The sequence below is a fragment of the Platalea leucorodia genome, assembly GCF_965183815.1.
Source record: "Platalea leucorodia genome assembly, chromosome: 4".
Taxonomy (NCBI): Eukaryota; Metazoa; Chordata; class Aves; order Pelecaniformes; family Threskiornithidae; genus Platalea; species Platalea leucorodia.
This window is the reverse complement of record NC_138826.1, coordinates 87,911,423-87,926,463: the sequence shown is the minus strand read 5'-3', so window position 1 is coordinate 87,926,463 and position 15,041 is coordinate 87,911,423. Positions and strand designations below refer to the sequence as shown.

Below are 15,041 nucleotides of genomic sequence, written 5' to 3'. Positions count from 1 at the left end.
TCAATATCCTTATTATGAACTATGGCCACATTATTATGCTAACAGATTTCAGATTCACATACCAAGCACATATCAGGAAAAATGATGCATCAATATCTGAGGTCTGCTCCTACTGGAATCTTTCCAGAATCAGGATATACAGATGATTCATGTATTTAACGATATCTGACTGAGGGAGCTATAAATAGAGATGTTCTAATTACCTGTTCGACCAACAGTTTCTGCTCGCTTACTGAAGAGCCCGCCACTGACTGTCAAAACTTGTATTTTATACTTCTTGCCGGCTAATAAATCTTCAAATTTGTGCTGTTTGGCAGTAGCTGGCTCTGATTTGTTGCTCAGGAGGATTCCTTGCTCATTCAAGAGCAGAATGTCATATCTTTCAGCTACACCAGGAGCTTTCTGCCAGGTTACTAACAAGGAATGACTGCTGTAAGCATGATGGGCTAATAATTCCTGGACAGAGGCTGGAACTGGAAGCAAAAATGAAAGGCAGGACATTACCAGGGGAAATACAGACCATTCAATACACAGCTGTGAATGGAGTAATTAATAGAGAATATCTTTATACATTTGCATGTTCACCTGTGGGAAAAGGGATATCTGTGCATGTGTTTGCAGAAGCAAATAATTCCTAGACATAAATACAATCAGATGAAGTTACAGAGCATCATGGACATCTGAACTGGGCATGGCGAAGCAAGTGATATACATAAATTATCATGAAAAAAGGGAGAAGGAGAGTGAGATGTACTGACCAAAACAGTTAAGAAAGGCATGTGAAAAAGAACTGAAAAATAAAGAAGTGGTAAATTGGTGCAAAATAGCGGCACAGAATAAGCGGGACAGAATAGAAAACGTTAGCCAGCAGCTGTTGCACAAAAGTCAAGGCCACAGCAAACACATGCAGGTGCTAAAGAGAGAGGGTGGATTAAAAACAAGGTGTTCAACTGTTTGTGCATCCTGACACGCAGCATATTGGTGCAATACATTGTCTAACAAGCCTTGACCATGCAACGGGCTCTGCTAGAACACAGTATTTGACTACATGGAGCCCTGCGATGTATGTGTCGGATGGGTACAGGCACAGGACTGGGGAGGGCTGGAACTGCCTTCATCCTATAAAGGCACACTTTGGGCTGGCGGCCTGAATTCCACACACATTTACCCAGGTAAAGCTACTCATATGACAGATCTCACTGATGTTAACAGAGCCATGCCTCAGTGTTTGCAAGAGTGAGGACTCACGCTCTTTGAGGTAAAAACTTCTCGTCAGTCTGGGTCTCCCCATACCCAATGGTACGTTCATTAACATTATTAAATAAGGGACAGCTTCTGGGAAGACATAATGCAACTTGCTCCTTGTCTCAAAAGAAACGTACTTGTTCTCCCAAAAGCTGCTAAGCTGTTGTGCAAGGTGCCACTGTTAGATTGCACCACCACCCGGTACTGCTCCCCAGCTTCCAACTTGTGAAAAATGTGCTCAGAGACGTGTTTGGAGACACTCTGGGAATCAAGCTGATGGTTTTGCTGAAATATTGTCACTGTGTAGGAATCAACATCTCCACCTCCAGGAGTCCAGCTCACTTTCAGGCTGTTTGTCATGCCGTTAGGTGACACATGAATGTTTCTGACTGCACTTGGAACTGGAAAAAAAAAGGAACACAAAGGCACCTGCTCACAAATTTCTTGTTTGATTCAGACTTTTTAATTCCTACTTCTTTGTGGCCACAGAAAATGATTCAAAGGACAAAGAGTATTTACAGGTACAAGTAATTTCACTCACGGGTAAACACAAGTAAAGCTGAAGGCATTTGTGTAGGATCATGCCATTTTAGAAGAGCAATTCTATGTGTTTACAGGAAGAAAAGTAAAGAAAATGTAAGTTAAACAGAAAAAAAGTTTGTATATTCTTTTATCTGGATAACCTCCCTCTTCTCTGAATGATGCTTTAGAAACACCTCAGAAAATCAAAGCTCTTTACCTCTTACTTAGGCATTTTGCAGTTATAATCTCACCCATTCGTTTCAGGTGGGTAAACAGAGGTGTAAAACAGCTTAAGTGATTTAGCTACAGATACTAAGCAAACAATTGGCATGCATGGGAATAACAGAAACCCAAACGCTGACATCACCATACCATTCCAATGCAACAAGTCAAATTATCTGCCAATAATCAAATATTGGTGGCTGTGACATTTATTTATTAAGCACAGATCAAGTTGGCTGAAGTACTACTGTGATTTTGAAAGAGATCTGCTATCTTTATGACAGTGTTACAGGACTTCAAATAAGATCATGGTTCTCCCTTGATTTTCTGTGCCTCATTCTTTCCTCTAGAGAAGCCTCAACACATTTTAAATACCACGTTATTTCTTACTTGTCAGGCCTTCTATGAAAGTAGCGCGTTGTGCATCTCCACTGATTGTCAAGACAAGAATTTTGTATAGACGTCCTGGAGTCAGAGCTGTGAACCAATACTCCTCAACGGTGTTCCCAAGGAAAATGGGTGGGAAGATCTTCATATCATTGAAGAGGAGCTGAATCTCATATTTATCAACATCCCCTTCAGCCTTTGACCAAGTTACCTGCAGATCTTCTGTGCTTCTGTTACTAAGAGTCAGTTCCTTCACTGACTCTGGCACTGAAGAGGTGAGAAGAAAGATAGGAAACTTCTCAGTACTTATTATGAGATCACAGCAAAAAGATAACAGCTCCTGAGCTAAAACTTTTCATTCAGTTCCCTAGGAAAAGCAGTAGACTGCACTTATTTGCAAGGGTTGCTCTTTGTGGTTTGCACCGTATCTATCACTGGAAGGTCCCATGTCAGAACAGGGAGTCTACTATCTATCAGCATAAAAATAATAAACGAATAATAATGGAGCCTGCAGGGAGTCTGCATAGCCAACAAAAAATGAGTAGGATCTGCATGTACAACAAATGTGGTGCAAAGAGGCATGAGCTAGTGGAGACCCAAGGCAAGCTGTCTATGTGATGCAGCACCACACTGCGCAGTTCCCAACTCCTGCCAAATGCAGGTCAATTATTTTTGCCCAGTGCTACATCTGTGTTAATGAACTTGGTTTCTTAACATGGCTCATTAGCTTACATGTAGTGCTAGGTGAGGACAGGCAGATTGCATCCAGATCCCTGCTGGCTCACAACTAGCCACCTTACCACTCTTGCCCCATGCTCTCCAACTCCAGTTCTTGGGGTAATTTCAGTAGCATGAGGTCTAGCCTATCTTCTTCCTTACACATTTCCATGACCAGAAAAAACTGTCTTGTACATTCTGGCATAATTTAAGCATAAATACTAAGCTTATGTGGAAATCTCTACAACTGTTTTTCAGTTTTCCATGTTTCAAGATTTGCTTTCCAAGTTCACAGCACAGGTCTCTTCTTTCACTTTCTGTATGTCTGCAACTTGAACACCGGTCATAAACTAAATATTGCTTTCCATATTTGGAATGACACACATTCAAAGAGTCACACTCAACATCCTATGTTAAAATCATATGAGATTTTTGAGCCCAGATATGGTAAACAGAAAAAAATCCTACAGTGTCTTAGGAGGCTTCTGGGGTATTTACTTACTTGTTCTGCCATAGACCCTTTCACTAGTTTCGTATTTCCCACTCCTTGTGCTGACTGTGACACTGTACTGCCTCCCTGGGACCAGATTAGTGAACACACATTCATTTTCATCCTTTGGGACACTTTTTGTTTGGATGAAATCATTGTTGTTCTTGATGATCACTTCATAATTATCAAAATATCCAGAGGCATGTAACCAGGACACCTTCAAGTAGTCACTTCTGGCTGAATTGCTGACAGTAAGTCCCTGAACACTTGAAGGGACTGAAAGAAAAAAACACAATTAAAGATTCAGAAGGCAATAACTTCCTGAAGTAACAGGAGTTGCTGTAGTGGACTACATTTGTGGTAATTACCAGACTTTCCTGAGGAAGTTGCAAAAAGACCACAACGTGGATTTAAGCAATACCCTACCCTCTAAAATAGTAATTCTGCAGTTTCCAGCCTGCTTTACGTCACATGACAATAGTTTGCCTTTCCAATTTTTGGTCTTTTGGAACTTTGGAATGGTTTTGCTTATCGCAGTGAGTTCCACAGGTTCACACTAGTCCTGAATTTGCTTCTCCTCATTCAAATGTCTGTCCCTTGGATTTTCACTCACATCATGAGAAGACTCAAATTGCACTAACTTAATACTCTTTGTCATTTTAACACCCCTTACCATCTTTCTTTTATTCTACTGGTTTACCAAGTGTAAAGTGTCAGTCTTTTCAATCTTTGAGGAAGTTTTAAGAAGTTTTCCGTCATTATTGGCACCCTTCTCTGAAATATCTCTATTCCTGTTACAATCTCCTTGAACAATGCGTGACCAAAACCATAGACGCGGGTGTTAAATGACCAAAAACAACAGACGTGGATGATACTCATTTAGGCGACACCTTATTAATATTTTAGTAGTTAGCTCCTACTCTGTACTTTCAGTGTTTGAATAACTTTTTGGGGGGATGCTCTGCAGGATCACAGAATCATAGAATGCTTTGGGCTGGAAGGGACCTTTAAAGGTCATGTAGTCCAACCCCCCTGCAATGGGCAAGGACATTTACAACTAGATCAGGTTGCTCAGAGCCCCATCCAGCCTGTCCTTGAATGTTTCCAAGGATGGGGCATCTACCACCTCTCTGGGCAACCCCTTCCAGTGTTTCACCACCCTCATCGTGAAAAATGTTTTCCTTATGTTCAGTCTAAATCTACCCTCCTTTAGTTTAAAACCATTACCCCTTGATATACTTGAAGAGCCAAGCAGAGGGGTTAAGGGCAGGAAAATGCATTTGAGCCAAAACTGATACATGATTTCTGCTCACTGACACATGACTTTTATTCATGCTGAAGTAATTTTGTATGACATAAAGCAGCAGTAGGGGCATAAGAATAAGACTAAGTCTGTAAAGCTGCAATTTTATGGTTTGATCCTACAACCCCTACTCACCCATGCCAGTTTGGTCAGATATTGACAGATCATTGATAATGACTATACAAAGTGTTTATGGTGACTGTATTCGCTCAGAGGCTCTCTTACCTGTTCGTTCCTGGCTGAAAGAATAATTTTCATACTTCCCACTCTTTGTGGTTATCATCACATTGTAAAGCGTCCCAGGAGTAAGGCTGCTGAAGGAGCATTCACTGAGGGACTTGGAAATGGTGAGGGTCTGAACAATCTGGTCATCGTGAGAGAGTGTTACCAAATAATTGTCTACATCTCCAGATGCTGGCAGCCAAGAAACACTGAGGTAGTCACTGCGACCTGAGTTATTTACTGTTACTCCAGTCACGCTGGAAGGAACTGTGCAACAAAGAGGAAAAAACAGAAGAGCTTTAACTAGCCAATTCCTATTCTTGTGAGAATGCCCAGAACGCCACCGTGCAAAATAAGCCGTCTGGAAATCCTGAGAAGCTCTGCACTGACTCCCACTCAGCAGCACTCATCAGCTTTTTGGAATATAGTGAAGGAAATTGTCTTTGGTGGCATGATCCCAGCATTTCTAAAATCCCGGAAGATGAGTTATCCTCTCAAATTGCCCTTCGTCAGTAATAGCAATAACTACTGAGGCTTGTATGAAGCTGAGGCCCATAGCAGAATGTGTTTCATTTACAATGAGTTCTCTGACGCCTAGTGGCCAAAACATGAATGCAATTTGTTTTTCAAGCCTGCAAGGTGAGCTCAAAGGCTCCACATTACCAGAACTACCATCACTCAGGTACAAAATTGTCAGAGTTATTACAGGGGCAGGCCTTAATCATTATGAACTGCCACGATTTCACTGGACTCATGCACTGAACTGACTTACCTCAGTAGGTAAGCAGAGGGGCTGCCCATCAGCTGCCAGAGTCAAAAATACTAGAAGATTTTACAAAGTACGTACTTTAAGATTTTTCGTGTTATTTTTTTCCAATTGTTTTGTTGTTTGTTTGTTTGTTTTTTTAACCTGAAAATAGTTGTTTTCAAGGAGAACATTGGAGCAAACTGCAGAATGCCTTGCCCTCACCGAATTCACATAAAGGGTGAAATTGCACTGTGTTGTCAATTTTTCCCTCTATTTAAATATTCAAAGGACTGGTTTCATGAGTCATTAAACTTACAGAATTTGACGCAATAGTAAATCCTGTCCTATGCAGTATAGAAGGGCCTCATAATGAGTAAGTAATCCTGGTGGACATTCTCCAATGTTGGACTGGAGAAAAAGAATGGGTCATGAGAGACTGAGACACAAATTCATCCCACTACCTTTAGGCAGCTAATTTGCACACCTAAGTAAGGAGCAATCACCCTGTGCTGCCATCTAGCCAACGGAACAAGAAAGTCCCTTCCAAGGAGCGATTTACCCACCACAGCTGTACATCACTCTCAGGGCATATTTCTGTCTTCACTACAGAGCGATCCTGCTGTACAGAGTTCCTGTTGCAGGCAGAGCAGTTAGCTCCCTAAAGGTAAGTTAACATGAATCTGGACCCACAGTGTGCCTGAGGTCACACCCAGGAATTACATGGTTGAAACTCCTGTATATCTAAATTCTCAGCCCAGTGGCTTAATCACAAGACCATTCTATTTAATCAATTCAGCTTTTAGGAACTGACAAAAGAGATGCTGGAGCATTTTCCTTTTTACCTGTCCTCCCCTCTGCGATTGTTTGCCTTGAAGATATCCCCCCGCTGACAGTGGTGACAACAACTGAATAGACTCCTCCAGGTTTCAGGGGATAGAAGTGGTATCTGTTGGTTTCACTGGGAACAGTCTCATTTTTAATGACAACATTCTCGTGAATCAGTAGCACTTGGTATGAGTCCACATCTCCCAGCGCCCTTGTCCAGTTAGTGAACAAGCTGTTCGTTGATCCCTGACTTGCCACGGTCAGACCAGTCACTTGGGCTGGCACTGCAAAAAAAAATTGTCATCATGTTACTGAGGAGAAATAAAATAAACCAAAACAAAATCTCCCAAATAACCCAAGTTTAGTCACACTGAGGAAGTGCATCAAAAGAACATTCCAATTTGCAGCCAGACTCAACAGGACTAAAAATAATCTAACTGTGGACTGCTTCCTGTCTGATGGGATGTGGTCTATGGGAAACTATCTAAGGCACAGAAAGGTCTTGCAGGCTTTAGCACAGCTTTTCTCAGTCAGACCAAAATGATTCAAGATCAGTGAACAGGAAGCAACAGCATCTTATAAATACTATTAAACAAAAGCCATCAATTTAGGAAATCACTTGGTTTTGTGATGACTATTTCAAATACAGTCTGTGTCTTTCATTCTCCTTTTCCTCTCCTATTCCCCATCTCTCATTCCTATTAAATGGCAAACTAGTCTGATGAATACCTCAGAGAAGTGTCAGACCCTTTAATTTTGGGGGTAACTGAGATGGATGTATTTGGTTTTACTTTTTACGTCAGAAGATCTGCAGGACACTAACTTTTCTAGCATCAAAAGATGAATTAATTGTTAAACTGACATGACATTTATCTAAGTACAAGCTGGTAAACTTACCCAGACCAAAAAGGAAAAAGAAAGAACAGAAAGGAATGGAATATCTAGCACAAATTTTACCCAAATTATTATTTTTTTTATTTATTTGGCAATAGTTGGTCAAAGCAAGGAAATACAGTTACTTCTTTCTAAGTATTTCTGCTTACATGACCAAGCACAACTGAAATAAAGAACCCTTTAACTTAACGAAATGTGATTGCAAGCTTCATCTCTTGTTTTATATCAACCTTTTTGCACACATAGTACTGGATTAGCAATCATTAACAAAAGCTAGAAAATTAGGCATATAGCTGAAAAAACGAAACGTTCATATAAAAGTGAATCAAAAATCCTCCCCATTTTATAATACTGTCATAACATAGCAAGGTCCAACAAGAAACAGAAGTGCCAGATTTCTATGCTAAAGGCACTTTCAGTGACACCTCAGGCTCCACTGGAATCTGACCAATCTGAGAAGCATGTAAGACCTATTTCTGTCATATTTACAGCAATATTTTGCAAGCCTAGTAGGTTGTCCTACTGAAAAGAAGATTCAGAGGTCTGGAATGCTTATTAAGACCTACACTCAAACCCGTTGATGTTTGTTCTTCATCCCTTTGAATGTAACGCTGACACACTATCCCTGTCTGATGTGTTTTCAAGCATTGATTCATACTAGTGAAGTGGGACACTGTAACCTTTATGCCTGAATAGGCCTCCTAAAGGGGTGTAAGGCAGAAGGAAGTGAAATCCCAGCTATCTAATCACATAGCAGAGAAATGAAAAGTGTAAGTCAAACTTTTCAGGCCCTGGAAGGAATTACAACACTTTAGTAAGGACCACTATCAAGCCATAGGCATGATTAGATTCATACACTAGCAGCTTGTTTTTCTCTGTGCTGTGCCAGACCAGAGCTATGTTTTAAGACTTTGCTTGCACTGAAGAATGCATAAGTAAGTCAAGCAGAGTAAAGCAACTTGTATGGTTTAAAACTTGTAAACGTGCACAAAATTAGCACCCTCCAGGGGGTGGGAATGGGACCTTCCTTTTGTTACAGTCATCAAGTCATTAAGTAACAGATACAGATTTTGGAATCAGAAGAGCAGAGAGATTCAAAATACATTTTCAAGGTCACATATGTTTTGTGTCTGTCAACCTTGGAATGTTCCCCCTAAAGCAACATTTTCCTGTGTGGTGGTGGGTTTTTTTTTTCCAGATGATGAATGCTTTGAATCAAGGAAGTGACCTTCCTGAAGATACCCAGTGAAAATTGTTCTTCTTATATGGAATCTTGTGCTAATGTAGATTGATCAGATGTGACATAACATTTCAGAAAACTGTTTTGCTAAGAATTACATATCCATTTCCCCAAAACCTTAAATAAATACTGCGAGATAATAGACAGTTAGAAATGAGAGACTCAGAAACATAACTTTTCTATTGAAGAAACAACTGTAAATTCAAGACTTTTGATATTTAGACGCTGTGTTCATTCAGTTCACTACAAAGCAAAGAAAGTTGTTAATGGTTAACAGAAGTAAAGATTAAAATAGTTTGAGAGGATGATACCTGTTCTTCCGTCCACTGAAGTCCAGTTGCTTAAAATCCCACTAATGGTAATGATGGTAACTGTATACTTTCTTCCAGGTACCAAGTCAGTGAAAGTGTATTCCTTAGCTTCTTTTGCAAGCCCCTTTTTTATGACAGTAAGATACCCGTCTCCCAGTGAAACCACATAGCTGTCCCATTCCGCAACAGGGGTCATCCACATGACACTAAGTGAAGATTCATTAGCATGCTTCACACGAAGCTGGAGAACAGACTCGGGAGCTGTAAATGAGCACAAATATCACAATGAGAACAGGACTTTGTAGCGAACACACATGTCATATCTCAAGCTGCTGTAAGGAATCTGTTCTGTAAGACAGAAATGTTACAGCAACAGAGTATTTGCAATCAAGAGGAGATCCTTTACCTTTCTCTCGGAAGCCAATCTTACAAATCTATTATTTGTGCTGCTCTTCCAGTAAAGGGCTGTAGCAGCAGACTTCAGCAATGCATTATGGCTGTAATGCTTAGGTTTAAACTTATGCCAGGATATATATTTTAGTACGAATGGAAATGCAGTGAAGTCAGTGAGCCTCCTCTTGAACTGCGGGTGCTAGACAGGGATATAAAACATTTGTACCATAAAACAGATCTACATCAATTTAGCTGTAACAAACAAGGATGCAAATTATAGGGTGAGAGTGACATTGATTTTGCACTGGTTCACATCTCAGTGAAGTTGGGAGACACTCCAAACTTTGGAGTGGTATTGTCCTGGTTTCGGCTGGGCTAGAGTTAATTTTCCTCCTAGTAGCTGCTATAGTGCTGTGTTTTGGATTTAGGATGAGAATAATGTTGATAACACATTGATGCTTTAGTTGTTGCTAAGTAGCGCTTACACTAAATCAAGGACTTTTCAGCTTCTCATGCTCTGTCAGTGAGAAGCTGGGAGGGGGCACAGCCAGGACAGCTGACCCAGACTGGCCAAAGGGATATTCCATAGCATGCAACATCATGCTCAGTATATAAACTGGGGGGAGCTGGCCGGGGGGCAGTGAATGCTGCTCAGGGACTGGCTTGGCATCGGTCCGTGGGTGGTGAGCAATTGCACTGTACACCACTTATTTTGTATATTCTTTTACTTTTTTTTTTCCTGATTCTCTCCCCCATCCCACTGTGGGGGGAGTGAGCGAACAGCTGTGTGCTGTTTAGCTGCCTGCCGGTTACACCACAACAGGTATAAAAGAAAGAATTTGATCAGTGAACTTCTGTGTGTGTTCGTGTGTTACCTAACGTAGTCCCCTGATCTGATTTCTTCCCTGTTACGCTGAAATCCAACTCACTTTCCAAGACTGTGGGTTTACGTAAGAGAGAATTAAGTCAGAATAGGGTCTAATACCTATGCTTCATAACAGGTACATTATGAACCTGACTGTGGGTCAAACTGTGATACACCCACTGCTGGGTATTATTTATTGGACTATATTCTAATCACTTAGCTGTGTCAATTAAAAGTAACACCATAAACTTAAATTATTTGTAACGTATATCAAAGTAAGCAGAATAAGAATCTGCCTTCCTCTGATCAAGTTGGCTAGAAGTTAGAGAAAGCTTCAGTTTTGTAGCGTCCACTGGTCTTGCCATTGTGCAAAATCAGAAAAACGAAGCCCTCAGGGAATGACAGGTAAGGGCGTAGCAGGAAAGGCGAGCACTAGGAAATGCGAGGATAAAGTAGGGCGGCCCTATCTTATCTCACATTCTCCTGTGAGATAAGGCTCAGGCTTGAGTTTTGCCTGATGATACTCCTCCTCCAAGTCTTCTTATCCTCTGAATTGCACTTATTTTGCATTCACAGAGCAGAACCATTAACAATTATATTGCAACTATTTTTTAAGTTTGAAGCAAGCAGATGTGGCTTTGACTAGCATGCTCCAAAAGAATTCCCGTAATGTCACTGCAGCGTATATGGATTTCCTTTGGAAAGGCTGACTTGAACTGGCTAACCCCATTTTATTTCTGGAGCACAGAAACAAGAATTGGGACGTTTTGGAACAGCCACGCTAACATACACCTCAGCCAGTTTTGGTTAACGCTGTTCATACTCATTAGTTATACAAGCTGGCAAGTAAACCACTTTGCCACTAAATACACTGATGAACAGTACAGGAAAATCTATATTGCTCTCTTTAAAGAACTATATAGGGTGCCTGCAATCAGCTACAAAACCTAACAGTGAAATGTTATACATGTAGTGTTATGCCTCAGTCATGACAGAATGGTGATATAATTCCCAAAGCTTTCATTAACAATACATTTACCACAAAAATAATCCTGGAAGTTTTCATAAAACTGCTAAAAAGAATTATTTCTGTTTTTCACAAGGGAGTTCCTCTTTACTGTATTAATAGTGACATTCATCTGTGGATTCCCAAGTACTATTTCTGATTGTCCACAGAGCCCAACTGAACATTTTGCACTTTCCCACTTCCCGGACGAGCACGCTGACCTGTTCTCCCCGTGCAGCTAGTCTTGCTCTGCAAATCGCCACTCTCCACAATGACGTCCACGTCGTACTGCCTCCCCGGGATGAGGCCCACGTCGGTGATGACGTACTCCGTGGTGTCCTTCTCCAGGGTGGTGTTGAGCACCAGGGCCGAGCGGTTCCACAGGAGCAGGCGGTACCTCTCCCAGTCTCCCGCAGGGGGCAGCCACTTCACTCGCAGAGACCTCAGCCAGCCACCACCACTGGCCCTCAGCGCAGAAACTTTCTGCGGAACTGAAATACAGAGATTGAGAGAGTAATTTTGAAGTTGGGTATCTCTGGTAAGACCTAACTGCAGACTGGCAAAACCCATCTCGCAGCATAGCTATTGTAGAAGTATTTGGATCAGTAAGAGCAACGTGAGGTACCTCGTTACAAAGGCTGGCATTAATTTCAAAGATAGTTTTTACTCTTCCCCACACAAACGACTCACTTTTTCACTGTTGGTTTCTGACATCAGAAATGGGGAACCCTTCTTAGGGCAGGCAAAATCTCCCCCATGCACTTCTTGGATGCATCTTGCAGTTTCCAGTCAGCTTCCCAGTTGCTTCCTGGACTTAAGTTCACTTAGAAACTGTCAATCAATTTTTCAAAGCTAAGGCCAAAACTTCAATCTCTCTGGGCCAAATTCTGGTCTCAGCAGCAGAAATGCAAAGTCTGATGGCTTCTTCCACAAAGGCCTTGTGTGTCCTACTCCCTCCCAGCTGTAAGGCACTGAGGTTCAAACTGAGGTCCATTAAAGCATCCACTCCACTTCAAGGGTCCTGAATTTACATGCTCAACCTTCCTGCCCTACTGCTGCAGGTCACCCTGGACCACTGAGGCTTTTCTGATTTTCACGGAATAATTAAATATTAACCACACCAGGCAGAGATTGGAAGACAGATGCAGACCCTTAGGTTAGGATACCTATAGCTTAGTGTTAAGATACTCAGAGATCAGCATTGGAAGCATCAGCAAATATTAACTATAAACGACAAGGCTAGAATCATGCTCTCATGTTTTCTCTGGCTTAGTTAATATTTAATTGCTCAGTACCTAGCAAAGGATTGAGAGATTTCTACCAGCACCACAAAACACCAGTTTCACTTCCCACAGGCATAGCTGGGTATCAGCTATGGGTAGTGGTATCTAGGTTGACCTCCCACATGCCACTGAATATGGGAGATGTGTTTCAATTGCTGAGTGAGTGGATAAAAGCACACAGTGTTTTGTTAGGAAGCACAGATGTACTTACAACGTAGAGTTCAGCCTTTTCAGACTGGCTGGACATCATTACATCCTTATGGTACAAAGTTTCAGTCCCTGAGATGTCCATATTCCTTACCACAACATTCCTCAGCAGGTTCTGCTGCCGCAGGCACCCTCTCAATACACAGCAATGTGGATTATGCTCTTGGGCACCCAGCTCTCTCTGTGAGATACACAGGGATCTCAAGAGTCTAACCTCTTCAGTATCTGTAGACCTGACAGCCTGGATTTACAAATTTATCGTTAGGCCACAAAGCTTCTGCTGAAGTGACTCTGTTTTCAAAGCTTTTGATATCTATAGAAAAGTCAAGGGAAGGAATTGCACGTGATCAGCATCCTTGGAAATGGGACTTCTAGATCCCCAACTTTGAAAGTACCGGGTCTAGGTCACAAATTTGGGGATCAGTGGTTTGAGTGAGGGCCTGAAGCTCTCCCTTCAGATGGAAATGGTAATCTTAAAGCTCTTTAATGGTAGGCTAGACAAACAAAAGAGACATGCATCTAACCAGTCCAGCTTTGTACTTACTGGACATGAAAGGCTTTTCAGGTCCCTTCCAGCCTACACTGAGAATGGAGTAGCAGCTAGATATGGCAAGGATGTGCCTTTCATATGAGACATTTAGTCGTAGATCATAAATATTCTCTAAAATAAATACTCTGCTCTCTCTCTCTCACACACATGTTTTATATTTTTTGGCTCTGAGTCTAACAATTTATGTATGTATTCTTCACCCACTTATATATTTTTTCCCATCTAAATTCTGTCTGGGCTAGGCTGGTGTGGAGAAGATGACACACCTCTGTGGCCAGTAATGCTGTGGGAGAATTATGCCAGGATTTTTCAGGTTCAGAACTCATATGACAGATACTGGCAAGAAAACTGTACTTCTGAAAGAAAATAAATAAAAAAACCATAACCCAGCTCTACCCAGGCTGCCATATGCCTTCCTTAATCTACACTGTTGGCAGTAAAGAAAGCTGAGACCTAATCTTTTCCTATTTGTAGATTTGTGTCTGGAGCAGGGGATAACATTAGACCTTGCAAAATTACTTAAAAATCTGTTAACAATTTGCCTACATTCAGATTTCCCCATAATGTAACTCGTTTTATATACTATGCTGAGTTGAATTCAAGACAACAAAGTTGGTCAGAAGTGCAGTAGTGTGGAACAGTTTTGTTACAGACTCACCCAACTACAAGGTCCAAAATGCATTATTGTTTCCTGCTCCCAAAGTATGCTGGAGTTGCTTTTGGCTGCCAGATTAACTGTTGCCAGAGTCAGGAAGGGGTACTCCCGGAACAATATTGTGCTCTTTATCTTATTTTGCCTGGAATCCAAGTCATTTTGTCTCCTACAATGATTTTCTACAAGGCCAATGTAGGCAGAAATAGCATTGGTTACAATGTTCTCACTGAAGCAAAAGACTTACATGTCCTGCCAGTTGCCATCCGATCAGTAAACAGTTCACCACTGATTGTGCGGGCAGTAACCTGATAAAGACGTCCTGGAGTTAGCTTGTCAAAGTGAGTCTCTGTGACCGGTGGCTGTACGGTTTTGACTTCTTTAACTGATCCAAGATGAGACAGAGTGATATTATAGAAATTGAGGTTTCCTGCAGGTCTTCTCCACTTAACTTTTAAACCATCTACGCTGTCATCGTTAGTCACCGTCAAATCTAAGACTTCAGCGGGGGCTAAGGAAAGAAAATAAGAAAGAGAATAAAATACTTCCACCACAGAACATATAAGACGTGCTGCCTCCAAACCGCGATAGTTAAGTTTTGCTTTTGAATATGAGACAGAGTATGAATGACTGTGCCTCAACAGTGAAAGGGCAAAGCCTGGTCCAAATGAAACTGAACCAAGTCCTGTTTTAAGATATTCTACTGCTGAGAGTGACACCTCTTACGACGCCCACTCTTGTTTCACGGAATAGAAAATCTGTTAGCCATGTCTGCACTCACACTAGTCATTTTGACTATAAAACAGACCAGGTACATGCTCCTACAAACAGAGATGGCTGCGTACATTTTGGTAAACACTACAGCATCATTGGACCTATGCCTGATTTACACCAGCATAGAGGCGATTGGAATCAAACTCCTTTATTCAAATGCTCCATCAAAAGAAAAGCATAGCCAT

General features: G+C 41.4%; 1 protein-coding gene across 4 annotated transcripts in view; it reads right to left on the bottom strand.

Moving 5' to 3' along the window:
• Positions 1-15,041, bottom strand: part of PTPRB (protein tyrosine phosphatase receptor type B) — a gene marked incomplete at its 3' end in the record, with an annotated part of 67,437 nt that overhangs the window by 26,876 nt on the left and 25,520 nt on the right. For all 4 annotated transcript variants that reach the window (XM_082310694.1, XM_082310691.1, XM_082310693.1 and 1 more), the window contains 9 exons: positions 14,330-14,593; positions 11,612-11,881; positions 9,127-9,387; positions 6,699-6,965; positions 5,112-5,375; positions 3,596-3,859; positions 2,380-2,643; positions 1,383-1,646; positions 204-473 (listed from right to left, as the gene is read on the bottom strand). In XM_082310694.1, the coding sequence (XP_082166820.1) occupies positions 204-473; positions 1,383-1,646; positions 2,380-2,643; positions 3,596-3,859; positions 5,112-5,375; positions 6,699-6,965; positions 9,127-9,387; positions 11,612-11,881; positions 14,330-14,593 (2,388 nt within the window). The remainder of the gene's footprint in view (positions 1-203; positions 474-1,382; positions 1,647-2,379; positions 2,644-3,595; positions 3,860-5,111; positions 5,376-6,698; positions 6,966-9,126; positions 9,388-11,611; positions 11,882-14,329; positions 14,594-15,041) is intronic.